Source organism: Besnoitia besnoiti, chromosome III (genome assembly GCF_002563875.1).
Source record: "Besnoitia besnoiti strain Bb-Ger1 chromosome III, whole genome shotgun sequence".
Taxonomy (NCBI): domain Eukaryota; phylum Apicomplexa; class Conoidasida; order Eucoccidiorida; family Sarcocystidae; genus Besnoitia; species Besnoitia besnoiti.
Genome location: NC_042358.1, coordinates 2,033,814 through 2,059,121, shown reverse-complemented (window position 1 = coordinate 2,059,121; position 25,308 = coordinate 2,033,814). Strand labels below are relative to the sequence as shown.

Sequence of the window (25,308 nt, the reverse complement as noted above, 5' to 3'; positions counted from 1 at the left end):
CTAGCATGACACTCCGGCGCTTTCAGCCTCTTTCAAGGCATTCCTCAGTTTCTCGTGGTGCGCCTCAGAGAGGGGAAGCAACGGAAGGCGGATGCCGCGTCCAATCTTCCCCATCTCGGCGAGGAGCCATTTCGCAGCTGTGGGGTTGGGTTCGCAGAAAAGGTTGTTGTGCAGCCCCATGAGCTTGTCGTCGACTTGCTTGGCGGCTGCGCGATCTCGCTTGAGCGCGAACTCACACATTTGGTGCATCTGGCGCGGCACGACGTTTGAGGTGACACTGATGACGCCGTCGCACGCGCCAGCCAGCATGGCATCACAGCTCTGACAGTCTTCGCCGCTCAGTATTTTGAAGGACGATCCAAGCAGTTTCCGCTGGGCCTCGAATCTTTCGAATTTCCCAGACGCCTCCTTGTTGCCGATAACGTTGTGCGCTTCCTTCACAATCCGCGCGATGGTCTCAGGCAGCAAATCGCACGACGTGCGGCCAGGCACATTGTACGTAATGATGGGGAAACCGGGGACGGCCGCCGCAACGGCGCAGTAGTGCTGGAACAACCCTTCTTGCGTAGGCTTGTTGTAGTACGGCGTCACGACGAGGGCTGCGTCTGCACCTAGTTGCTGCGCCTTCTTTGTTTTCTCGACTGCGGTCGCTGTGCAGTTCGTGCCTGTTCCCGCTATCACAGGCACGCGGCCTGCTGCTGCGCTAACGACAGTGCTCACCACTGTTGCCCATTCTTCACACGTCAGCGTTGGAGATTCTCCTGTCGTCCCCATGGCAACGATCGCATCTGTACCCTCCGCGACGTGCCAGTCCACCAGCTTTTTCAGGGCCTGCACACGGAAGGGAGGTCGCACACAGAACCGGGTCATGTACCCATGCGTCGTAGAAGTTTCGACAGACCGCCACTGAGTCCGCGGGAGACGGGCGTACCAATCGGTTCAGTGGGCTAACCAATCCGATGCCGGTCATCCCGAACCTCCGGGGTGGAATCGCTGTGTGTCACCTGTTTTCTGCTGCACAGAATGCCGCTTTCAAACGATACGGTCGATTCGGATAATTATCCAGAGTGCGAAGACAACACACAGCTCTGTCCCTTACCTCAACATCCACGGCGTGCGGAGACTCCGCCTTCATGGGGGTGATCAAAGCGACTATGGAGCCGTGGAGCTGAGAGATATCCTTCGAGGCCGTCATTTTGCCTGGGGGCTTCTTCTGTGCGGAATCTGAACGAACTGAAGCGAAGGCCGACGCTGTTTACCGCGAACCTAGGGGGGAATGTCGTGCACACTCCGATTACCGCGGAGAAAGAGCCGAGTTTCCCTAAACAAAAGCCAGAGCCTCATCAACACTCTTACAGAGCAAAGAAAAACGCAGCAAGGCGCGAGGCTGGGATTATTCAAGGCGTAAAACAACTTCCCGGACCCAGCGGACGGTTTCGCCAATGGGCGCGCGCGAGCGACGACGCTGCAGCGGAGCTGTACGCACTTGACCGAAAGGAAACTGGGGATCTATTGTCTTAAGCGTGGTTTTCCGGTTTTGCAATTCAAGCTTCGCCTTCCGAGGCCGTTCAGCAGGAGAAAGACTCTGCAAATCTGCGCGTTAGACAGACAATGCCGCGCATGTGCCCGGGCGAAGCGGGACTGGAGACACCGCGACGCACAACGCACGGCACGCCTCCATCCGATGCCACCGAATGGGCCTTCGTTTCATACGCGAAACTGAACCGACGGATTCACACGCCCGTTGTATTTATGAGTTTTTCACGATTCGAGCCGTCAGGAGGCCGTCCGTCTCAGGAGAAGACCAAAATTTTTCGCGGGGTAGACACTGTTGAGCCTCAAACGCACGACCCCCCAACCCAAGAGCACACTTCCGGCAGTTCGTCCTAAAAAAAGCGACGGCTAGCCCCGATGTGAAGAAGGAGAATCCGCTAACCAGAAACTGTCTTGCAATTCGAGCGTGGAACGGCTCGCCTCTCCTCCCAATACGCTGTCATTTTCCCCGCGCGGGACTTCTGAGGCGGGAAGGGTCTGCAGCGGAGCGACGCCTTTGAGCAGTAAGACGCTCGACAGCAGCTCCTGAGAGTGAGTAGAAAATTAGAGCGGGCCGACACATTTCACACGACGTCGCCACAGGGGGGCATACTGAGTTCCGATGGGCTGCACATCTGGGCTTGAGACCTCCTAGACACGCATCCGCGGGAGGCACCTGCGCCGTGAGAGTCGCGAAGCTACGAGCGAGGAAAGCGTGTGCTTGGTTTCGGTCGTTTCGATTCGAAGACCGCCCTGTTTCGCTATCGGGTTTTTCGCAGAAACTGCGTTAAAGCACAGAGGTCTCCGCGCCGACGGCGCGTTCGATTGCCGATCGGCGCTGCCGTGTGCCGACCAAATTACGCACGTTTCCATGAAGCCCTAGTTTCTGCGCATCAACTCGATTCCTCGTTGGCTCACCGCACCAGCTTCAGCTGCGCATCTGCCTCCTCACCGAGCCGCTGCCGCCTCAGCAAGCCTGAGACAGGGCGGTGTATCCACACGAGAGCTTTCGGTTCCCCTGCGTATTGACACGCTTTTCACTCGTGACACACAAGGAGACTTTTTCCAGCAGTGAGCCTCAACGGCGCTGCGACACCGGCAACCGCGGGATGCGGCTGGCGTCTTGAATGAGTGGGCCGCCCCATGGAGCGGAAAAAACAAGTTGGATTGTGCATCTTGTTCTGCCCTAAACGCCCAATGCGCTAAAACCTCTGTGGCGAGCCGTGGTGTGCGTGCGGCACCTGGATTCTTGCGGCTGACCCTGTGCGCAAGGACTATCTACGTCTGCCTGATCACATGAGAAAACTCTGCATTCCGCGCGCTCTCTGTCCTCTTCCGTGGCGAGCGGATTCCTTGTCTCCGGTGAGATGCTTTAGGCTCCACGAAGGCTGCCAGGCCGGTCAGCGGCGGACACGCCACCCTGTCCCGAACTTGGGATACCCCCCAGCGCTAACGTGTGTTTTAATAGACACATATATATACAAAAATAAGCGTATACACATACGCACGCCCACAATATAGACATATATATACGCATACATATGCCCCATGTACGCGCGCGTATGTGCGCACAAGTAGGTGCACATTGAGATAGCTTGCAGCAAAAAAGTTTTTGAAAACGGAGGGATCGCTCAGTCTAGCTTCCGGCGTGTGGTGTGCGGAGGCACGATCAGAAAATACAAAGAGAGGGACGAGACGATAGACAATGTTGCAAAAGGGTTCGCGATCTCGAAACTAAAACGCCAGAGTCCTCTACTCTCTCTCCGCGATCGACGTCAGGTGATCTTCTACTTCCTGCTCCGATAGGATCCTGGAAAAAAAAAAAAACACACAGACGTGCGTACGTTTGTCCTCACAGGTCGCCTACGGGGTTCCCCGTTGGTGGCCTTCAAATTTCGACTCAGAACGAAGGCAAACAAATCATGGAGGCACCGGCTTCACACAGGAACGACTCCCGATGCGCGTCAGCGCTCTTCGGCAGGGCGGAGTGCCTAACGCACAAAGATACATATATATATATATATATATATATATACACGCGATAGCTCACGAAAGCCTGCACATCAGTGTGGATATATTTCAGAGCTTTCTGAAGCCGCTTCGAACGCTCACCGCCACGGACACTTTTTGACAGGCGGATGAGAGTGTCGGTTGTCTCCTCACCTGAATGCGGGATATTCTTTGGTGACGACTCCGACTTCGACGTCTGAAGCCTTGAAGTCCATCGCGAGAACTTGCTGCATCGCAGAGATCGCGGTCTCAATCACCTCTTTCGCGGTCGTCCGCGGGCGCTTCTTAACCATCTTCTCCAAGATATTCGTCGCCTCCTGAAGCCAGCAAAAAGCCATCGACGCACCCGGGATCAACCTCGCGCGCGACGGCCCAAGGCAGGTTGAAGACAGATCCACAGAAGGCAGCCACTCGTCGCACTGCAAAAGGCGACACTGACTCTCCTCGCGAAGCCATGGAAATGTCACTCCCGCAAGAAAAAATGACAGCCTTTCCCGCGCCTCCTTCGGTCCCACCCTCACCCCACGCCTCCTCCGGTCCCGCCCTCACCCCACGCCTGGACGCCTCGTAAATCTGCAGGAATCGCGCGAAATACTTCAACTCAGACAGACATATATCTATGTATACATGTGGAGAGATACACGCACATCTGGATACACATGGGTATTACGCTTGGATGCAGTGAAAGCGGCCTGCGCAGTCGAAGGGCGGCCTCGCAGCTCCAGCGCCGGTGCTCAGGAGGGCGCACTGAAGCCCGCGACAGAGAAGCGGGAAAAAAGACCCGTCTCTGTGCACTAAAGACAAGTCGCACTTTTCGCAGTTCAAGGGAGGGGGGATCGTACCTGTTCCTTGGTGCCAGCTGCGCATGCCTGAAGACAAAATTTTGCGACAGAGAAGAAAGTCGCATAAAAGAAGGTAGAACGCCGGCCAATCAGCCTTCGAGGGCTCGCTGCAGCCTTGACATCGGAGAAAGACACGAATTCGGCGTCGTGCCGCCTGAAGGAACCTCGCTGCGGCAGGCATCTCGCGCACGGCTCACCTTGTAGCCTGCGAAGAAACCTGCAGGATCGAATTTGTAGATCGACGGACCGGCCTCCTCGTCGTACGAAATCATGATTCCCGCTGCACCAAAAAATCGCTCAAAATACAACTCCGCCATTCGTCTGCTAATCACAAAAGCCTGGCGCGCACACGAAAGGGGGAGCAACTCCCTCTCTTGCTGGCACGTACTCACATCCACACATATATATGGGTATCCATACGTAAAATTGTATACATTAACACATCAACATATACGCATACATGCACAAATATACATCCATATACACAGATATATATACGCATATATATATATATATATATATATATATATATACATACATATGAGCCTATCTACATACATAAACATGTATTCATGCAAGCACATGTGCGCACGGCTGGCGCGTTGGTATGTGTGCCCGCCAAAAGACGTTTCCCTCGTGGACAGAGGCACCGGCTCTGTAGAGGCGATTCTGAGGCACCACCTTCTTCGCTAGCGCGGCGCTCCCTGCGCACCGTCGAACGCGGAAGGCCTCGCCTGGCCCTCCTCCACGTCCGCCCCTCGTCTGGAATCGCGGTTTCAAAGAACAGCGTGTCGAGGTGTAGCTCTCGCACATGGGCACATCATGCGACGTATGCCTCATGTTTCATATCTCCGCGTGGTAGAGTTTCGTGGCGTGACTTACTGCATGCATGCAGGCGCATGTACGCGAACTGCGTGTAGACCTGGTTGATGTCCGCAACGCGCTTCGCCAACGCGTAGACCGGCATGTCGTAGCCGTTCTTGTACGCGAACTCGCCTAACCAAGAAAAAAAAAAAACCTCTTCCTAGCCAAGTCACACTCGCAGACGCATGGCTAGCGTCCTCATTTCCATGCGGGTGCGCATATGCGCACGCCTACGTGCCGTTGTGTGCGACGCCGAATGCCTCCACTCCGGCGGCCGCAGAGGGTTCTTTTCACAACGCTCCCCTTCTCGCGCTCAAGCGCCACACGCCCGCGCAAAGACAGCATAAATCCGCCAGGAGTGGACCGAAGCACGCGAGTCTTTATCCGCAACAGGTATGCTCTCAGTTCCGTTCTGCTGATGCACTCACCACGACGGCCATGAAAAACACAAGAGAACTAGATTTCGTACACAACGACCTCCAAGATTTAAATCAGCAATCGATCTAGGGAGTCTATACTCCCTATAAGAGACTGATGAAGGCTCTGTGTGCGCTTCACGGAGGAGGCATCGGTGCATGGAGGACATCCAAGAAACCTCAAGCCGGGCAGAAACAGCTGAGAAGACGCTAATGCGGCGCCGCGACACACCTGCTTCTTGCCGCGCGCGGAAGGCGATGCTGCGGCAGTCAGGAAAGACTCCGACGAGGCAGCTGCCGATCGTCGGGGAGAGGGTATACAGGGAGGAGACGAAGGAGCTATCCAAGTGCTTATCCTGACGGAAAAAAAAAACACAGCAGCCGCAGAAACGCTCACCCTATCGCATGCGAGCTGGACGCGCCGCTCTCGAAAGTCAAACCGAGGCCACAACAAAAAAGAATACAAGCTTCGCGTCTGGTTTACGTGCGGATACACATAGAAAGACGCACGCCAATACGGACGCACAGCCGAGGTAGATTACCCCTCCTTGCTGTCCGAGTGCGATCTGGACATGCAGCAATTTTCAATTCTGTGTCGTGAAGGATGAAACAGCGTCTTGCCACCCCCGAGCGCCTCTGCACAGGTGTGCTTGCAAAAAATCGACTAAAATATGAATGAATGATGAGTAAATCCACGAAACCGCCACGACCAAGAGATCTATAAGCGGTAGGATCTCCGAGGCACGTGCCCTCGCCGTCAACAGAGAAGAGATTTGAGTCATCCGTTTTGCAGCGTTGCTAAAGGGTTGCCAAAGAAAAACTCTGTTTTCTGTTTTTGCCTCGCGTACTTGGCTCAGCTGCTGCGCCGCCACTTTCCTCTGCACGACGACGCAGGCGCTGTCGTCGCCCTTCACGGCAACGCAGGTCAAGCTGCAGTTGCGGACAGCTTTCATCGCGTACTCTGAAGAAGAAGAAAAAGCCGCAGGACTACGAGCCTCCACAGGCCCCTATCGACCGGACACCCCTATCGCCAGACTGACGCCGAAGAGGCACAGCATGCGCAGATGAGAGGAAGCATAGGAGGAATCGAAGAATGGAAGCGGAAAAAACGCAACTCGGAAGAGACAGTCGCAGAAGAGCTGAGAGCAGCCGCGGAAGCTGTGTCTCTACAGGTACCGCTGCAAACAGGTGCCCGCGAAGCGCGGAGAAACGGACGCAGGTTTCGTTGCAGGCCTCAGCTGCTCGGTCTTCCGCTCTCCAGCACCCTTTCATCCAGTCGTACTACGCTTATAGGTCGAAGCTTCAGAGAGGAGGAAGTAAGGGAGAAAGACAGGATGCGCGCGAGGTGAGATAGATGCAGACAATGCCGAAACACGACGCACATGCAGGCGGCGCTCCCGCGACTGTGTACGTCCACCGTAGGCAGAGGGCGGCGTTGTTTGCATATCTGAAGTCCGGCCCGCGACGCCCGTGACACGCTGAAGAGACAAGCCTCTGTTTCACTTACCAACTTGATAAAGATTGCCATCTGGAGAAAAGATGGTAATGTGGCGATCGTACATCGCTTGCGTGCTTCGGCCCGCCATTTTTGCAGTTCAACGACGAAGAAGAGGGGGACTTAGAGGGGGACTTGAATGACTGTGCAAACACACCGGAGCGGAAACCAAGGTCAGCAAGAGGAAGTTGCGGATTCTGAGTGCCACCTCCCAGGACGAAAGAAAACAAGGGTGCCGCTGGTTTCGTGAGGCGCGAACAGGGTTTAGGTAGACGGAAGAACCGAGGAGAACAGCCGACGGCAAAAGATGAAATTGAGCGTAGCTCACACCTACGCCACTTAGTTCAGGAGTACGTACACCACAATGAAGAGGGTGTCAAAGGAAAAAACGAGGGAAAAGAGAAGAACGATGTCTGCTGTACGACCTTGGCGTGTGTAGCGGAGGCAGGGACGACCCGAAGAGACAAAGAACGAAGCGGGCGGGAAAAACGCGTGAAATCGAGACAAATCGTCGGAGATGCGAGCTGATTCCTCTCCAACCCGTTGACTTCCAGTAAGGAAACGTAAAGAACGAACAGAGAAGAAAGAGGCAGTGTGAACGGAAGCCGGAGGACCGACGAAACCAAGACGCGAAACTTGGACGGATGCGGCACAAAAGACGCAAAACAACGCTAGAAACGATCCACCCACTTTTCGGCATGTAAAGCAGCAGAAACCGATGGAAAATCCACTTCCGCGTGCAAGGAGACTGCCCTTCGAGACAACGGTTCCCGTGTACATACACACGAGGAAAGCTCGAAAACTCTGGGGGGCGCATGCGGACGAAAAAAACCGAGACGTGCCCAGCCGTAACACATCGGACCAAAGGTGCTGCTCGCCGGCGGAGCGGCGGCCCCTGTCCTCTTGAGATGGCTATCAACTTGTTTTGTACATTCTGAATTAGTTTATTGTTTCTACCTGCTAGCACTTATGTCTTGGAAACATATGTCTGCTGATGTGCTATTCCACTCTCTGATCCACCTGTTCCGGGCGCCGGAAGGCGTCCGTTCACAGACGCGAGGAGAGTTTCTGCACGACCCAAACGGATAACCATAAGAAATACTCAAAGGACAGTTTTCAGTCTCTCGCTGAGGTCAAAGATATCACGAAACGGGAAAGAGAGGTGGCGATCCTCCGCTCGTTCACAAACTGCCTCACGCGCGGGCTAGACTTCGTCGTCGCCGAGAGTAACGGCGAAGCTTGAGGCAGTTGTCGAGACACGGAGTGATACCGTGTCTACTCCAGTCAAATACATGGATATATATGTATATCTATATATGCTGTGCGATGTGTAGATGTAGGGGCGTAGGGGCCTAGGTGCTGTGTAGTCTTCAAGGAAAGAGAGGTGGCGTGTATTTGACTGGAATAGACACGTTTCTCCTCCCGCCTGTGGACTTGAAGACTACACAGCACCTAGTCCCCTACGCACCTACATCTACACATCGCACAGCATATATATATATACATATATGTCTATGTATTTGACTGGAGTAGACACGTTTCTCCTCCCGCCTGTGGACTTGAAGCCTACACAGCACCTAGTCCCCTCCGCACCTAAGCTACACAGGTGCTGTGAGTAGACACGTTTCTCCTCCCGCCTGTGGACTTGAAGACTACACAGCACCTAGGCCCCTACGCACCTACATCTACACATCGCACAGCATATATATATATATATATATCCATGTATTTGACTGGAGTAGACACGGTATCACTCCGTGTCTCGACAACTGCCTCAAGCTTCGCCGTTACTCTCGGCGACGACGAAGTCTAGCTCGCGCGTGAGGCAGTTTGTGAACGAGCGAAGAATCGCCACCTCTCTTTCCCGTTGCGTGATATCTGGCCTATCGGATTTCTTTACGCGAGGACTCAGAAGTACCTTTTGGAGAGCCTGGCGCTGACAGAGACTCGTCAGAAGTTTTGTCGAAACATACCTGTAAGCGTGTAAACTTCATCTGCGCTCCTGCGGCTCATCCCGGGGCGCGCCTCGCAGTTTCGAGGAAGCCTGCTTTCGCCAGAGAGCGATAGTCTGAGCCGGCAGTCCTCTCGGTGCGTGCGAATAGACGGTGCATAAAAGAAGCTCAATAGCTACCGCGACGTGCCCTGCCTGCATAAGTGTGCTGAGAAGAGCCTCAAAGAGAAAGGCTCGACGTGAGGAGAGGCGCCGCAGGAGGCGCCGAGGGCACGCGCGTCACCTATCGCCTCCGGAGGCATTTCCAGAGTCGGCTAAGTTTGTGAAGAGCCAAACGCTGCGCTGTGTGTCACGCACGAAGCACAGAGGAGCCTCACGCTCGTCCTCGAACGCCCCCCGCCCATGCGCGGAGACGCAGCACACGCGCCCGCGTCTCTCCTTCGCGTTTGGCAAACGCCGAGGCGGAGGACCGAAACACACACCCCGGAGACGGGTCGACACTAAAAAACAGTCGAAAAAAGAAACGTGCCACCCCCTGCTACAGCATGCATGCATGCACGTATACGCAACTGCGTACCCACACATAGATGTGCGCATGTGCATAAACATGGATGGATACAGAAAGAGAGATACATAGAAAGGAGATATAGATAGTTACACATACCTGCACGGTGAATTCTGAAGGACACGACCTCCGCAGGCCACAGACATAGCTGCGGCAGCACAAGCGATACATATATCTGCGTACATACAGGCATCCAAGTATGTGCATATACATGAATATTTTGCATCAAGACGGATGTACCTGCGCGTGACCAGCCTCTCCGTCTACGTCTGAAACACATCATAGAGTGCTGAACACTGAACACCAGAGAAGAGAATTCCTCATTGAGAAGCGCAGAAGGCATCGAAACCTGTCAATGCGTCCGCTCAAGACTGGCGACGCCCCCCCATCCCCCGGTCTCCTTCCTCCGCCCTCGGGAGCCACAAACGCAACGCTCTCCTCGCTTTCCTCTCGGTGCGTCCCGGCCTTTCAACACATGCAGACGCCCCAGCTTCCGATGAGCACGCTTCCTCGCAGAATTCATCTGCCGTAACCGCTGAGAACCAACCTCCCAGAGGAGAAGGGTGCTGCGGAGATTCACGCAGACGCGCCCTTGGCCTCGGATCTCCACGCGCGAATAAAAATTTTGTTCCTAAACAAAAAAAGTCTCACGTGTGCCCGCGGACCTCCCACAGACGCACGCCCCCCCGCCCGCGTATCAGCCAGCCGATGAATAGACGCACAGCGCGCCTGGCGCGGGCCCCGCTCCCCTGCCTACCGAGGTGTACGTACACCTGGGAGACCACGCCGAAAGGGGCGAAGGGCCTCCAACAAGTCTCACCAGAGCCGCACGTCCGCAGTCTTCGCTGAGTCGCTTAAACACAACACCGGAGTTGAGGGTCGTTGGTGTTGGCGGGCGCCCGCGAGCGCGACATTCACCGACCGAGCTGCATGCGTCCTTTCCCCCCAGCGATTCACCCTTCCAGCCCGGCGACCGCCTGAAGAGGGGAGAGCGACGTTTTCTTGTTGAGGAGATCCGCAAACGCCTGGAGGGCCTTCGTGCTTTTCCCCCCCGAGTGCTTGGCGACGAGCTCCGCGGCCTCCATCACGGCGGGGACGAAGCGGAAGCCTGTATGCTCATCCAGCCCGATCGCGAGCTGCACTTCCAGAAGCGGCGCTGCGAAGACACACAGAAGAAAAGAAAGACTCTGTACGCGAAGAAACCCCACCGTCCTCCAGCACGCAAGCCCTTTTGCGCGGTGTCTCCCAACCCAGGCGCGCGTTCTTCCCCGCCCGCGCTGCCTAGGCTCTCTGTCCTCGTACCCGAAACGCGCTGAGAGGCGGACGAAGCAGAGAGGCTACCGCACACGCACCCTCACTCGATTCTATACATGGATATACATACACGAACATAACAGATATACATATACATATATATATGTATATATGTATGTATATATGTATGTGCATGCAGGTGGAGACTGCGGGCTTACCTTGCTTGTGGTCTGACTCGGGCTGGAGAAGCGCCCGTTCCTTCTTCGCGTGTTTTGTCTTTTTCTCCTCGTCGTCGCCTTCGTCCTCCGCATTATGCGCGGCGCGCGTCGCCGCGGCGAGCATCTCCTCGGTCAGGTGAAGGAAGAAGTAAAACCGCGCTTTGTATGGACCGATCCCGGCGGCCGCGAGAGGCACGAGGTGCTGCAGCTCGCCCCGCACGTCGATGCCTGTCTCCTCGAACAGCTCGCGGGCCGCCGCCACCCGCGCGACTTCTTCTTCGTCGACGTGCTTCTTCCTCTCGCCTCCTCGCGCGCCCGCAGTCCCCGCCTCCTCGGAAGAAGAAAGGAGCGATGCCAGCCGAGACACGAAAGAAGAGGAAGAGAAAGGATAAGAGGAAGAAGGTGAGGAGGAAAAGGAGGAGGAGGGGGCGGGGCCAGGCCCGGCCGCGGCCTGAGCAGCGTGGGCGCGATCTGCTTCAACGAAGAAGTGCGCGGCGGCGATGGCGTCGTCGGGGAACTCCGCATGCCCCCCGGGGAGCTGGTAGTGCAGGCCTTTGCTCTTCTTCTCACTACGAAGGAGCAAGTAGCCGCGCGCGGGGTTCCACGCGATGAGGAAGCCGCGGAGCTTCTCTGTCGCGCCGAGCTGCATCGTATTCTTCGTCTCTGATACCAGGCGGCGGTTGACGGACGGGGAAGACGCCAGCAGGCGAGACGCCGGCGAAGCGGGGGAAAATGCGCGAAACGCGAGGAGACAAAGCGCGACGGCGAACACCAGCGAGAAGAGCCAAAAGGCGAGGCCGCGCCGACGAAGCTGAGGCGCGTCGCAGAGCCACGGCATCTTTCTGGCGGCGGAGACCAGCTCAGCGAAGGGAAAAACCGCAGAAAACTAATAAAAACGAGGCGACCTGCGATAGACTCATCCGCGTTTCCCGCACGGGGAAGAGCGGAAGGAAGAGACAGAGAGAAGTTGTGGCGGCGCGGGGTGGGTTTCGGCGTTCAGAGTTCTTGGGAACGTGAAAATAGAGGGACGAGGGCGCTGCGGCTCTTCAAGAGACCTCTGTATTTGCCCTTCAGGCGCGCAGGGGCGTTCGCGGAGGGCCTTCTTTTCTCCTCGTGCGTTCCGTCTCAACCTGCGAGGGGTGCGGCTCGCGGGCGCGGATGTTCAACGCGTCGAGACTGTGTCGCTCTGCGGCAGCGAAAACAGTTCTGAGACAAAAGTGAGAGGAACGGGCGAGGGGTGATTGCCGCAGCCGCGCGCGGATGCTTTTCCGCTATATTGCAACACGAAGACAATGAACCGCACCCTCACACAGACCCGAGAAAAAGGAGAAAAACGCGGCGCACACCGTCCGCAGACGCGGCGCTTCTCTGCGCAGTCGATCGTCCCCGAGTTTTCGTTTGCGGCGAGCCGCACCGTCGCATCCAGACTGGACTCCGACCTGCCAGGCCTTTTCTTCTCGAGGATGTCTGTACACGTGTGGAAGGGGAGCGTGGCGGGAGACTGCTTCAGAAGAGAGACTTTCAGTGTCTTTTCGCGAGGTGCAACACACACACACACACACACAGGAGAATGTCGCACTCTGTTTGTCCTACATGTGTGCTTAATTTGCGAGAGTCGCGGCTCTGGCAGAAGGGCGGGGTAGCGGCGCCGTTTGGCTCGCGCGCATGCCGGCAGTGATGCGCACGCGCTTTGCAATCGAAGGAGAAAAGCTGGGCGGCGTCTGGGTGAGGTGGCGGGCACGCAGTGCGACAACATGCGCACAGGACACGGAGGACGCAGCGGGTGAGCGCAGAGTTTTGTGTCGCTGGAAACCAGATTTTTTATCATCGTTGCATCTCTCAGACCGCCAAGTATTGCGGCATGGCCGTGGATTCCAACGACTCGCTTCCATTTTCTCTGCAGTCCCAGGGACGCGCGAGACATGCTGCCCTGACGACTTTCCCCCTCATCTGCATGTCCCGGCGGACACGACGGCGACTGAGAGAGGCGAGGCACCGCGCGAGCCACACGCGTGCGTTTCGTCTTTTCCAAGACTCCTGCCTCCGTTTTTCACAAAAATACCCCCTGTTTCGTAGGCCTCGAAGGCGTGCACGCGAGATCTTGGCCGTTCTCCTGTTCTACAGCTGAGCGACAGCTGCTGAACGACAAGACCGTGGAGTGTATGTATACCCGATGGGGGGGGGTGTACACGCATAAGTTGTAGATTGCGTTCTTGCCAGTCGTTTTCCTTCTTTTTTCCCATTCCTTGCGTCACGTGTCCTTTCCCTCTCTTTTGCAAAGACAGCCAGGCCACCTTGCCTTCCGCCTGGTTCTTTTCTTGACTCTCCAACTCGGATGCCCTGCCCTCCTTTGCAGGTGACCGCGACAGCGACCGCGGTCTTCGCAGGACACGGCTTTTAGATCACTGATGCTGATTCCTCAGGATTTATTCCACCTTCAGTCTTTCCAGTGTCCTCCCTTCGTTCGTTCTGTCCTCCAACGCCGCAGTCCATGAGAGTCTCACCCCGCCTGGCGAGTCGCTCAAGCGAGATTGACGGCTGTGTAGGATTTCGCGCATGCAAAAAGGTGGTTAGGTCGAACTCGCGGACTTGCTAGTCTCTCATATTCAAGCCGCAACATACGACGCCCACACCTAGGGCGCCAGGACTTCGGGACTGCAGTCTTGCGCTCTCTTTTTCTTTGCCCGGGTTTCGCCTCTCCGTCGCCTCTGCGCCTCTCGCTGAAAAGCGCATGCACATAGCGGCCACTCCCTGTGAAGGATTCGGTAGGCGAGCGAACTGCTTCCTTTCGTCGCGCCTTCCTCTCTGCCTTCTCTTTGCGGACGAGTTTTGAACGATTCAGAACCACGGATTCCATGCGCGTTCCAACTCAGACGCAGAACGTAGAAATTTTTTCAGTCGTACCTCCTTTTCAGCGGAGACCCTGACACACTCTCTCGAGGTGCGTGCGAGCGAGAATGCAGAGGCCCCAGTTCTTGGTGCATGCGTGTGAGGCGACTATGACATCGCTGGAGCGTTTCTGAGCGCGTGAGAATCTTTGTTCAAAGCCTGACGCAGCAGAAGGGCTTGTTCTGACTAGCGTCCCTCCATCCAGGGGAGGACTGCGCAGAGTGCACGACTCGGCGCGCGGTTTGCGGGCGTATATTGGAAGGGGAGGTGTTGCCTCTCTAAAGAGATTCCTCAGCACTGGCCATGGAGCGGGGGGCCTCTTCGCGGCGCGACTTTGCGTCTCCGCTGCGGCCAGGAGGTACGCGCGGCTTCCTCTTTTCCGATAGAGGCACCACCGACGTCTCGCCCGCCATGCCCCCCGCCCTCGACATGCAGAGCGGCCGCGCGCCCTCTGCCTCGCTCTCTCGAGGCTGGGAGCGCGAGCGAGACTCCAGTGCCGTAGGGAAAGAAGACCTCTACGTGCGCGCGACTGCGAGGCCGGGGCGAGTCCGCGCGAGGGAAGAAGACGAAGCGAGCGGCTCGCGGTCTTCAGGAGGCCGCGCACCGGATGCGTCGCCGCGGGGAGGCGAGCTGAGCGGCAGGTCGTTTCACCTCGAGAACCAAAGGCTTCTTTCGGTGGAAACCCCGCACGCTTCTTCTTCCTCGCGTCAGCCTCCGTCTCTGTTTGCGTCGCCGGAAGTTTACAGCCAACTCGAGCGGGCGATCGGCGCGCCCGCCGCCGCTGCCCCCCCAGCTGCGTCGCTCTCTCGCCTCGAGGCTTCGCGCTACCCCCGCGCCTTCTCAGGATCTGCGGCCGCAGCCTCAGCTTGCTCGGCTTCCGCAGCTGCGAAGGCCGAGAGGACGCGTGCGGCGGAGACTCGCCGCGGCGTCGCGTCTGAGGCCGCCTCAGCGGCGCGCCCTTCCTCGGTAGTGTCTTCTCTCTCTCGGCATCCAGACGCGCGGCCAGCGGCCCACTCGCTCTCGAGGCACAGTCGCTCTCCGAAGGCGCGCAGCGATCGCCAGCCGGCAGAGGGCGACACGTTTCCGTCGCGCGCTTGGCCAGGCTGGAGGTCTTTTCCGCGCGGCTGCGAGGAGGCGCGGTCCTCTGCCGCGCTGCTGCATGCGGACGCGTCTCCCTCGCTCTCGCGCATCCCCGTCGCGCCGTCCGCGCGATGCCGCGCGCGGAGCTTCGCCTCCTCGAGACCGCACGACGCGGATACCGGCGCTGCCAAGAAAACCGCGGCGGAGCTCGGGGCCCGACGCGGCTCGCCACGCGCGGAGAGCTGCGGCGGAGAGGAAGCGACGCCCGACGCTCGCTCCACCTCCTCGCGGCGCGGCGTCTACGTACAGCCCGCGACGCAGATCCCCTTGCCGGGGCTTTCGCTGCAGCGCGGGCGCCTCGCGGATAGCGCTGAGGCTTCGAGAGCGGCGCAACCGTCGCTTCCAGCGCGCGAGACCGCGGCGTGCGTCGGCAGCAGCCGTTCAGAGGAGCGCAGCAGCGGCTTGGTGACCGGCGCAGGGCTCGCGAAGGGGGGGCAGGAGGCGCGCACGCGAGACGGGCGCGGCGTCGCGTCCAGCGTCGGTCTCTCTCCGGCGCAGACGTCTGCGAGCTCGGCGGACGGCGGAGGTTTCAGCTGCCGCCTCCTCGACGGAGAGCGCAGCGAGATGAGCAGCAGCACGCGGGCGAGCAGCCGAAGCGGCAGGCGGCCCCTTGGCCGCGACTCGCAGCAGCCCCGCAGCGTCCACACACTGGACCGCTTCCTTCCCGCGCTCGCCTCCCCCTCTGCGCTGAGCCTCGCTTGCCTGGGCAAGCCGTGCGTGGAAACCGAGCGAGACGCGAGGGGCACTTTCGCAGAGACGAAGCCGGCGAGCTTCCTCACTTTGCGCTCGGCCTCGATCGCGCCTTCCTCCTCTTCGAGTCTGCGCGCAGAGGCGCCCGGCGCGGGCTCGCGCCGTCTCGATCGCAGCGCCGGCGAGCCGCAGATCGGGCACGCAGCCGAGCCCCGGGCCTACGCCCCCTCCTCGGTCTCCATTTCGTCGTTCTCTTCCCCCTCCTCGGCGTCCTTTGCGACCTCCGCGACTTCCGCGCTAGCCAGGGACGACAGACGGCGGCGAGGCGAAGGCAGTCGAGGTGAGGAGAGACGCTTCGCCATGTGTTGCGAAGGCACTTTCCCAGAATTGTGTGACTCCTGCAACTCAGATTCATCAACACACAAACACTCTAGTCGCGAGAATGCGCAGCTGAGAAAACCAGACTCAGGATTTGAAACTCTCAAAGAAGGGAGTTCCCTCGCGGGAAGGGCTGGGTGTCAGGCTGGCGAGCGAGGCCTCACTCGAAATGCTCGCTGAAAACGGAGAGAGAGATGGATGCGGCTGAAAACTCTGTCGTGTTGGCCTCGCGTCTTCTGCGGAAAGAACGAGATTTGTGCCTGGGGGAGCTGCGGAAAATCGGAACGGGGGGAGTCGTACAGCGTTTTCTGCGTTGTCTCCTCTGCCGAAACCGTCTGTCCCTTCCTACTCTCAGCTCGTCCTTTTGCTGTCGGACCCCTCCCTGTTTGCAGATGCTGCTTCAACAAGCAGTCGCGCGGCGTGGAGCGACGGCGGGGAAGAAGACACCGCGGGCGACAGGGGCGCTCGGTTTGCGCATTCTTCTCTTGCGCTCTCCTCGCATCGTCTCCTTCCGCCGACGCGGGGGGATGCAGCCGCCTCTCAGCACGCCACTGCATCTCAGGAGCGCGGCTTTTCAGCGCAGCGGCCGCTCGCCTTCTTTTCGCATTACGACGCGGCGTCGCAGAGGTCTGTTGGCGAGGGGGCGAAGTTCCTGGCGAAGCTCCAGCAGTTCGCGGAGGATGTGAGCGTTTTGCGCGAGGAGTTTGTCGCGCCTTGCTCGGTTGAGGCCTCGCCTTTCTTCTCGCCCGCGCGTGTGCCGCGAGAGCGCAGCGAGGCGACGGACTCTTCGGGAGCGAAATTCGTCTTTGCAAGCGAGCGCTCGTCCTTCGAGACAGCGAGGAAGCCGCGCGCTCTCGACTTCGAGGTGAGACACGCCCCAGATGCAGCCGGCGAGCGTCTCCCCTTGGCGGGCGGCGCGGTGGCAGGTGTCGGCTCAGCGGAGAAGTCGTCGGGGCATCTTCTCTCTTTCTCGCACGCCGCTCGCCTTCCTCTGTCCTGCGCTTCGTTGTCGCTCCTCTCCGCCTCGGGATCTGCGTCAGGCGAGGGGGGCTGCCGACCGGCAAAGCGCGGCGAAAGTCCCAGCAAAGACCTCGGATGTCCGACGGGGAAGAGCTCGCTGCAGCGAAGGGGCTTGAGCAAGGGACTTTCGCGCTCGCTCTCGCCCGGGGGCGGAGGCATTGTTTCTCCCGTCCGGCGTCCCCCGTCCCCGCGTGCGACTCCTGACGCGAAAAAAATCGCGTCTCCGCCTCGCCCCGTTGCCGCCGCTCTCGCCTCCGCGTCCTCCGCGGCCGCCGGCGTTACCTCGACGCACACGCGGGGAGCGGGCGGAGAGGGAAGTCCCTTTTTATCGAGCCGCGCCCAGCCTCTCTCGTCGCAGCTGGCGGGCGACCGCGTCTCGCTGGAGAGCGTCGCGCCTCGAGACGAGAAGGTCGCGACCGGGCCGCCAGCGGGCAGAGCGAGCGAGACAGAACGAGGGCGACCGCCGCAGTCGGAGGCGGAAGCGAAAGGGCGGTACAACGACGTGCTGTCGTCTTCGCTGTGCGTCCGCCGCACAGGGAAGCGCGGCAGAGAGAGCGCCTTCGGCGGCCTCCACGCTTCCATCGGGCCTGCATTGTATGAAGCGACCGTGAGCCGACACGAGGTCCCTCTCCGCGCGTCGCCGCCGTCGCTCTCCGGACTGGATGGCAAGGAGGAAGCGCACGCCGACGCGCGGGACGCCTTACAGTCGGAGAACCGGGAGACGGGGGCGACGGCGCGAGATCACGCGGAAGAGAGCTCGGGGTTCGACCGCGCGTCTCTCCCTGCTGCGCGCCTCGCTGACAAAATTTACACAGAAAACACGCCCTTTGCGGATGTGTCTAGCGGCGGAGACCGCGAAGGCCACGATGAAAGGAGCGTCTTCTTTGAGGGTAGAGATTGCGCGACAGGCCACGCAGCCTGTGACGAAGTCCAGTCGGATGACGGCGGAGGAGCGCTTGCAGGCAACGCTGCACAGGCCATTCAGGCCTCGTCTCTCTCGTTTTCTTTCTCCTCTGTTGTGTCCGCTCCCCAAGACGAGCGCCCAGAGGCGGGTGCGAGCGACCTTCACGTCGCTGCGAGTCTTCCGGTGACTCGCGGGGCGTCTCCACGTTCTGCCTGCTCTGCCTCGTCCTCGCGGCCGCCGCGAAGCGCCACCGTGCGTGGCGCGGCGGGCTGGAGCGCCTCTGTCTCGGCTTCGCCGCCGGAGCCTCCGCAGGCGACGCCGGCGGATGCCGCTCAGCTCGGCGCGCTGCCACCCTCGCAGTTCTCGTCCGCCGACTGCCTCGCCTCTTCGTCGCTCCGCGTCTGCGTCCTGGATTCGAACCCGGGGCGCCGGCGAAGCGGAGAAGGCGCCTCGACTTCTCTCCCTGTCAGCGAGAGCCTGCCGCCTCCGCAGGGGCCGTCGGCGGATGCGGCGTCGCGCGGGGAGCAGGCTGCGGCGTTCGGCGGAGACGCGGCCGCTGCTCATCACTCGCCTGAGGAAGAAAACCGCCTCGGTGCGTCGGTGGCCTCCCGCGGAGAGGGAGAGGCCGCTGGAGCCCGGGCGCCGCGGAGTCCTGAACGGGGTATGCGGCACTTTGTCGAGCTGGAGAGCGACGAAGACGAGGCCAGCGAGGACGAAGAAGCGGGCATTCTGTCAACGGGCATGTCTGCGTTGTCGGGCGTCTGCTCGCGTCTTTTTTCCTCCCTGCGCCCGGCAGCGTCAGGCGCCCGCGAGGGGACTGCGTCGCCTGCGGGGGCGGACGACCTCGCCGCGTCAGCACGCTCTTCAGCCTCGTCGGGTCAGAGTTCGTCTTCTCTACCCCGCGACGCCTCGGCAGGAGGCGAGTCCTGCGCTTCAGACTCGCGCGCCGAAGGCGCTTCCGCCGGAGGGGACGAAGTGTCTCCCCGCGGTCGCTCGGCCTCCGCTTCAGAGAGGAGGTGTGGCGGGCTGCGAGAAGGAGACAACTTCGACGCGAAGCACGTCCGCAGCCTCTGCGCGTTCCTGCATCTGGTGCGGCGCCGACAGCTCGCGAAGGAGAGCGTGAAGCCAGAGAGCGCCCTGGAGGCGCTCCTGACGCTCGTCTCTCTCGTGCTTCCGCTGCCTCGCCGCGCGTGCGTCTGCCAAGTGTGCAGCGGCGAGGCGCGCGCGCGCGGAGCGGGCGCGCCGGTGTGCCGCAAGGACGAGATTCTTCTCTTTCTGCTGCGCTGCATCTTCAGAGACGAGCTGGCGATCAGCCTCGCGGACGAGGAGGACGCTGGAGGGCGCGCACAGGGCGGATGGGGCGAGGGGCTCGAGGGCGACCCGTGGCTGAGGCTCGTCGTGGCCCCGCGACGGGCGCGCGGCGGCCATGCAGGCTCCGCCGATGAAGCAGGACGCGGCGACGGGCGAGGAGCCGCGCTGCGAGTCGAAGCGAGCCGGCAGTCGCGCCCTCGCGCCTCCGCTTTCGGCCTAAAATTCGCGCGAGACGACTCCGAGGAGGCCGCAGAAGACCGAGGTCCGCGCTGCGCGCCGCGCGACTGCGGGCTCATTGCGTGGGCGGTCGCGACGCTGCAGACGCCTGGCTGCAGCTGCGGCAGCTGCGGCAGCGAGGAAGAGTCGGCGACCTCTCCGCGCTGCGCTTCGCCTCGCGTCCGCAACTCGACAGACGCCGGCTGCGCCCACGTGGACTTCTCCTCGCTGCTGCAGTGGCTGGCTCACGAGCTGCGGCGCGCGGACACTGCGGGGATCCAGTCGTCAGACGTCGCACGAGTCATTTTCGCGTGCTCCTTAGGCTCGACAAAGCGCCGCGAGGGGGGCGGCGTTTCGTCTCTGCTCTCCGACGCGGACTGCCGCGAGCTGCTGCCGAGCGCGTCCGGGCTCTCGACGTGGTTCGCCGGCGAAAGGCCTCTGCAGCCGACGCCGTTGATGGAGCGGCGCCTGGAAGGGGAGGGGGAGGAGGGGGGGGGGGGCAGGGGGCCCCAGGCGCCCGACGCACTCTTCGGCTTGCTGCTGGCGACGACGGCGCGGCTTACGAGCTTCAACGCCTCGGCCGCCTGGCGGTCGTTCTCACTGTGCAGCTCGGTCTTCCTCAAGGCTGCCGCGTCTCAGCTGCGCCGTTGCAGGCAGCCAGTGGCGTGTCTGGCCGCGTGGCTCGCCGCGGCGGCGGGCGCCAAGCTCGACTGCCGCGACCATCCCTCGCTCTTTGCGCTGCCCTTCCTCCTCGCGGCGGGCGGCGGGCGCGAGGCAGAGATCCGCGAACTGCCGCCGCGCGCGCCGAGCTGCTTGGTGCTGGAGGAACTTCACGCAGAGGAGGGCGCGATTCTGCGCGAGGCGCAGGCCTGCTGGGTGAGGCTTCAGGCGCTGGACGAGGCCGAAGACGCCCTCGCCCGACAGGAGAAGCGCGACCTCGAGTGGAAGTGCCTGCACCTCGAGCGAAGGGCCGCGGCGCTGGCGGCGCGCCGCCGCAAGCTCGAAAAAGCCCGGAGCGAGGCAGACTCGCGTGTGCGCAAGAGAGGCAAGACAGACGCGGAAGAGTCCGCCGCGAGCCACGAAGAGGGGAAACACAGCTCGGCGATGACGAGGCTCCCCGCCATCGACGAGGCGAAGGCGGCGCAGCTTGTCGACCTCCTCTGGGGTCTCACAGTCTGCGGCGTGGCGGCTCGCCCTATATTCGGAGAAATCGTCCGCCAGGGCCTCCTATGGCGGGCAGCGGCGCTTCTGTCCGCGCGCGACCTCTGTTGTCTGGCGTGTGCGTTCGCCGTTCAGGCAGGCGGGCCTGTGCAGCTGCAGGACGCACTTGACGCGGACGAGGACGGCGGCGACGGCGCGCCAAAGGTGCGACCCCTGGAGGGGGTCCTTGCGGAGTTTGAGGCGACGCCGCGGAGCCGCGCCTCGCGGCTGGTGTCGCCGGGCAACGCGTCTTGTTATTCGAGAGCGAGGCGAGGAAGCGCGACGTCCTCGCGGTCCCCTTCGCCTGCGCCTAAGCGAGAGGGCGGTCGCCCGCCCGCCGCTTTCTTCGAAAGGAACGTGGCAGATCGTCTCCAGTTCTACGCAGGCCTCGGCGGCGTCTCGCACGCTCCCCTGCTGCGCACGGGGTCGCGAGGCGTCGAGAGAAGGGACGAGGCCGGCGCGGCGTGTGACTTCGGGGCCGCGGAGGCGACGAGGAGAGAGGCGGAGAAAGCGACCGTTTACTCGGAGCTGCTGCGCGACAGTTGGCTTGGCTCCGTTTGGGAGGCCGCGAGCGTCGAGCGCAACGGCGAGTTTGAGGCCGTCGCTCAGGGCGCCGTGAAAGGCCTGGCGCAGACGGTTTTTGCCAGGCAGCGCGACCGCGAAGAGACAGAGGCCCGGGCGCCCGACAGCAACGCGAGGGCGGGGCGCGGAGACGAGAAGCTCGATGCGGGCGCGTCTGCGTGCCTCAAATACGCACTTCGATGCCTGCGCGTGGCGGAAATCCTGCGCGCCCTTCCCTGCCGCACGAATTCGCGCGGCTCCGCCAGCACACAGAACGACGCGTTTACCACGCCGTCGCAGAGACAGTGCGAAGCTGCGACGCCGACTTTGGATGCGGACCTCCTCGCCTCTCCACGCTCCGCGCGGCGGCTCTCCCCGCGTGAGCCCTGGCCGCCTGGAGCCTTCAAAGAGGCGAGCGAAGCCGAGACATGCGAGGCCCGAGAGGAAGAAGTCGTGGGGCTGCCCCGGGCACCTAAGGCCAGTCGCCGCGGGACGCCAGGAGACAGCCACTCCACCGAAGGCCGCGGCGTGGCGCCGCCGCGACCGGCGCGGGAGGCCTGGGGGTCGCCGCGCGAGGGCTTGAGGCGGCTGGCCGGGTGCCCAGTGCAGACGCGGGCGGAGAACGAGGCGGGCGCGTGCGAGGCAGCGGCGAGGGAGGAGGATTTCGGCGACGAGCCTCTGCGTCTCGACGACCTGGAGGTGTCGCTGGCGGCCTCTTCGTCTTTGGCTGTGCGACGAGTCTTTGCTGCGCGCGGAAGCGCACCGGCGGGTTTTCAGCGCGAAGAGCTCGAAGCGTCTTCGCAGCGCGCTTATCCCGCGAGAGATCGACCGCAGGAAACCCGCGAAAGGCGAGGCGCCACGCGTGCGCGGAGGCCGTTTCGAGCTGCGAGTGCAAAGTCGGCGCGTGACCCAACCTTTTTTTCTTTCGTTGGCGATAACGACGTGCCGCTTCTCGAGGCTGCAGAGGGCGGCAGGCGGCGCGGAGGGAGAGGCGCGTGGCGGCCGCGGCGGGCGAGCGGCGACTCCGAGCGAAACGCACTTGGGGCGCAGCGAGACAGGGCAGCGGGGCCGGGCGACGACGAGTTCCCAGAACTCCGTCTTCGCACAGAGGACTCTTACTCCGACGACGAAGAAGAGCATGAGGAAGGCATCTTGAAGCCTCTGTTTATCTTGCTTCTGTCCTGGCTTGTGCGTGGAGGGACGTACGCAGCCTACTTGCTCATGGGCTACGCGCTAATTCTCCTAGTCACAACTGGCTGGTGGGTGAATTCCTCCTCGACCCCAGGCAGACAGGACGACGGCCCTGCCGCGCGGGGGGGAGGGCCTGCACTCGGCTCGAGCGTTTCTTTCCGCACCAAGAAAGGCGGGATCGGCTACGAGAAGTTTGCTGACTTCTGAGGGAGGCGCCAGGCTGCCGGCCCCCGCGAGGCCGCTGGCTGAAAAAGCGTGCGTCTCGGGGTGCATCTGCTGCTGCAGTTACACGCTATGCGAAAGTTGAGCTAGAAGTACACATTCCTATATATATCTTTATGTGCGCCTTGTGCGCGAGTCTGTCGAGGCCCTGCGCATGTGAAATGGGATCTTGTTGCTTGTGGATGTGGTTTTCTCGAGCGCTGGGCGAGTTCTCGAGTGTAAGACAAGATTTGAGAACAAAACAAGATTTAAGTGGATTTGTGAACGCGTTTGTGCATATTAAACACGGGCGACGCGATCTGGAGATGACGCTACGTAACACAGCGAGGCCAAAAACGTAGCTGCGCGCTCAGGCAGATGCGCGTGGATCTACCTCGAAGGCGGAGGCGCTTTCTGCGGGCTCTTGTGCTCAATTCAGCAACGGACGCGAGCCACCGTACTACATAGACGCGTTTGTATCTACATTCCGGCCGCGCAACAGACAGCGGCTCAACACCACGCAGACAAAAGGGCACGCCCCTGACCCCTTGGCGACACACGAGTTCAGCCGCGCGCCGAAGGCGGGGGTACAAGTCCTCTCCCGGATGACCGTCGTGTACGTGAGCCGCTTGCCAAGAGGCATCGCCTCCCCCCCCCACCCCCCCCGGCCCCCCAAGTCCCCCCCCCTACCCCCCAAGTCCCCGCCCGCACGCCTCCGCGCCCCCCTTGTCGGCAGATCCAGGCAAGCAAAAGCGAGGGTGTGCCTCGGCGCCTGTGGGCGTGCTCTGTGAAACGCAGTCTCTTTAGTCCGACACATCGCAAGCGTCTGCTTCCGTGCGAGTGCTGCTAATGAACCCGTCGACGGCTGCAGCAGGAAGGAGTCTTTCCTCACCCTCCCACTTTAGTAGTCCGCTGATGAGTGTCTTGACCTTGTTTGGGGTGGAGGGGCAAACCGAGAAATCTGGGCCTGATCTCCCCGCCTTCTGGGCAGCCACCAGAGCCTGCAGGAATTCGTGTGAAGGGCTGCTGCGATACAGCTGCAATCCATAGGGTAGCGACGAGCACCATAACTCGAAAAGCACAATGCCCAGCGCCCACGCATCTCTCTTAGGCGTTGTTACCGCGCTGCTCTGCCGGGCCAAGACCGCCCGCGCAGTCTGGGGATCCAAATATCGAGGCGTGTACTCGATTGTGGCCTCTACTTCCACCTTCCGTGCGAAGCCGAAGTCACTGATGACCACCTTGCCTTCATGATTGACAAGCACATTCTCGGTTTTGAAGTCGTTATGCGTGAAACTTTGCTTGTGCAGCCATGCAAGGCTGTAGAGAAGCTGCCGAGTTACATGCAATTTCGCCGCAACGCTCAGAGGCCTGGTGGCAACCTCGAAGAGGTCGGTTTCGAACGCTACATACACAGAAACCAGCGGCAAGACGTAGTAGGGTCCCGCTTCGTAAAACATCGGCAGGTTTCTAATCTGAGCGACATCCTGAGGAACGAGCAGTCCATGGAGGAGGAGTTGCTCGGATGTCATATGCTTCAGGCCGCGCCTAAGTCTGGATTCTACCGAAAGGAACCGGTCCCCCACAGCCTTTGCCATGACCCTCTTCTGTTTTGTAGACATGCGGCTGTTGAAAACTGTTTTGGGCACAATGCTTGCTTTGGCAGCCACTGTTGTATGCCAGCTTCCCGAATTAGGATCCTTTTTCTGCATCTCGAACACTACTCCCTCTGTCCCGATTCCTAAGAATCGAGGACGGCCTCCAAGAACCGACGGCGTCCCATCGAGAAGGGATACGAGATGAAGCTCAAGGCCCTCTGCAAAGGCGCTCTCTAGTGCCTCTTTGCCCTCTCTCTGCACAGGCGACAAATGCGTCACGACACGCAATTGCTGGTGGACAGCTGTTTTGAGATCGGCTCGACCCTTGACATCAGTGCGCACGTAGGGATTTCCAGGATTTACCAGCCCAGAAGGTGTCTGAATGAAGCTGCCTGAGCCGGTACCAGGCGGCTCCGTCCTATCCCGAAGAGAAAACCGCGAATCCGCAGCATCGCGCCTCGTGCGAATTCGCAGTTTCCTCTGTTTTTTCAAATTAGTTTCACTCGGCAGCCAAGCACTCACGCCTCCGTAAGAGGGCCCCGAGTGTATGCCTGTAACGCTCTGAGGTGTTATGTCGGACACTGAGACTGCGCCCTCTTCGCTCGCGATTGAGATGTCTCCGAATGCAAGGCTCGTCGCGTCCTTCGAAAACTGCAACGACGCGGTCCGTTCGAACCCAGGATCGTGCTTTATGGTTATTTTGAAAGAATGCGCAGCAGGGCCTCCCCTGTGCGAAGACAGTCTCAGGGTGTGGCCAAAGAAGCAACAACCGACCGTGCAGGTGTGATCACAATGAAAATATTTAGAGGCCGTACAAGTGACGAGTGCCAACAAAAATGCAGTCACCAAGCTGCGCGTCAT

At 60.5% G+C, this 25,308-nt stretch overlaps 5 protein-coding genes across 5 annotated transcripts; 1 reads left to right on the top strand and 4 right to left on the bottom strand.

Annotated features, from left to right (window-relative positions):
• On the bottom strand, nucleotides 1–1,195 carry BESB_046010 (dihydrodipicolinate synthase; the record flags this gene model as incomplete). Its single annotated transcript, XM_029363052.1, has 2 exons — nucleotides 1–831; nucleotides 1,100–1,195. 2 exons carry the CDS (start codon nucleotides 1,193–1,195, stop codon nucleotides 1–3), a joined length of 927 nt encoding a protein of 308 aa, XP_029220418.1.
• A 2,090-nt stretch (nucleotides 1,196–3,285) lies between these two features.
• Nucleotides 3,286–7,251, bottom strand: BESB_046000 (putative proteasome subunit alpha1; the record flags this gene model as incomplete). The annotated part of the gene is made up of 8 exons (XM_029363051.1): nucleotides 3,286–3,343; nucleotides 3,697–3,860; nucleotides 4,386–4,412; nucleotides 4,583–4,665; nucleotides 5,268–5,381; nucleotides 5,898–6,021; nucleotides 6,514–6,626; nucleotides 7,173–7,251. The coding sequence occupies 8 exons, from the start codon at nucleotides 7,249–7,251 to the stop codon at nucleotides 3,286–3,288; spliced, it is 762 nt and encodes a 253-aa protein (XP_029220417.1).
• Nucleotides 7,252–10,629: 3,378 nt separating this feature from the next.
• On the bottom strand, nucleotides 10,630–11,986 carry BESB_045990 (uncharacterized protein; the record flags this gene model as incomplete). Its single annotated transcript, XM_029363050.1, has 2 exons — nucleotides 10,630–10,832; nucleotides 11,149–11,986. 2 exons carry the CDS (start codon nucleotides 11,984–11,986, stop codon nucleotides 10,630–10,632), a joined length of 1,041 nt encoding a protein of 346 aa, XP_029220416.1.
• Nucleotides 11,987–14,340: 2,354 nt separating this feature from the next.
• On the top strand, nucleotides 14,341–22,855 carry BESB_045980 (uncharacterized protein; the record flags this gene model as incomplete). The annotated part of the gene is made up of 2 exons (XM_029363049.1): nucleotides 14,341–16,207; nucleotides 16,638–22,855. 2 exons carry the CDS (start codon nucleotides 14,341–14,343, stop codon nucleotides 22,853–22,855), a joined length of 8,085 nt encoding a protein of 2,694 aa, XP_029220415.1.
• A 797-nt stretch (nucleotides 22,856–23,652) lies between these two features.
• Nucleotides 23,653–25,308, bottom strand: BESB_045970 (uncharacterized protein; the record flags this gene model as incomplete). Its single annotated transcript, XM_029363048.1, has 1 exon — nucleotides 23,653–25,308. The coding sequence occupies one exon, from the start codon at nucleotides 25,306–25,308 to the stop codon at nucleotides 23,653–23,655; it is 1,656 nt and encodes a 551-aa protein (XP_029220414.1).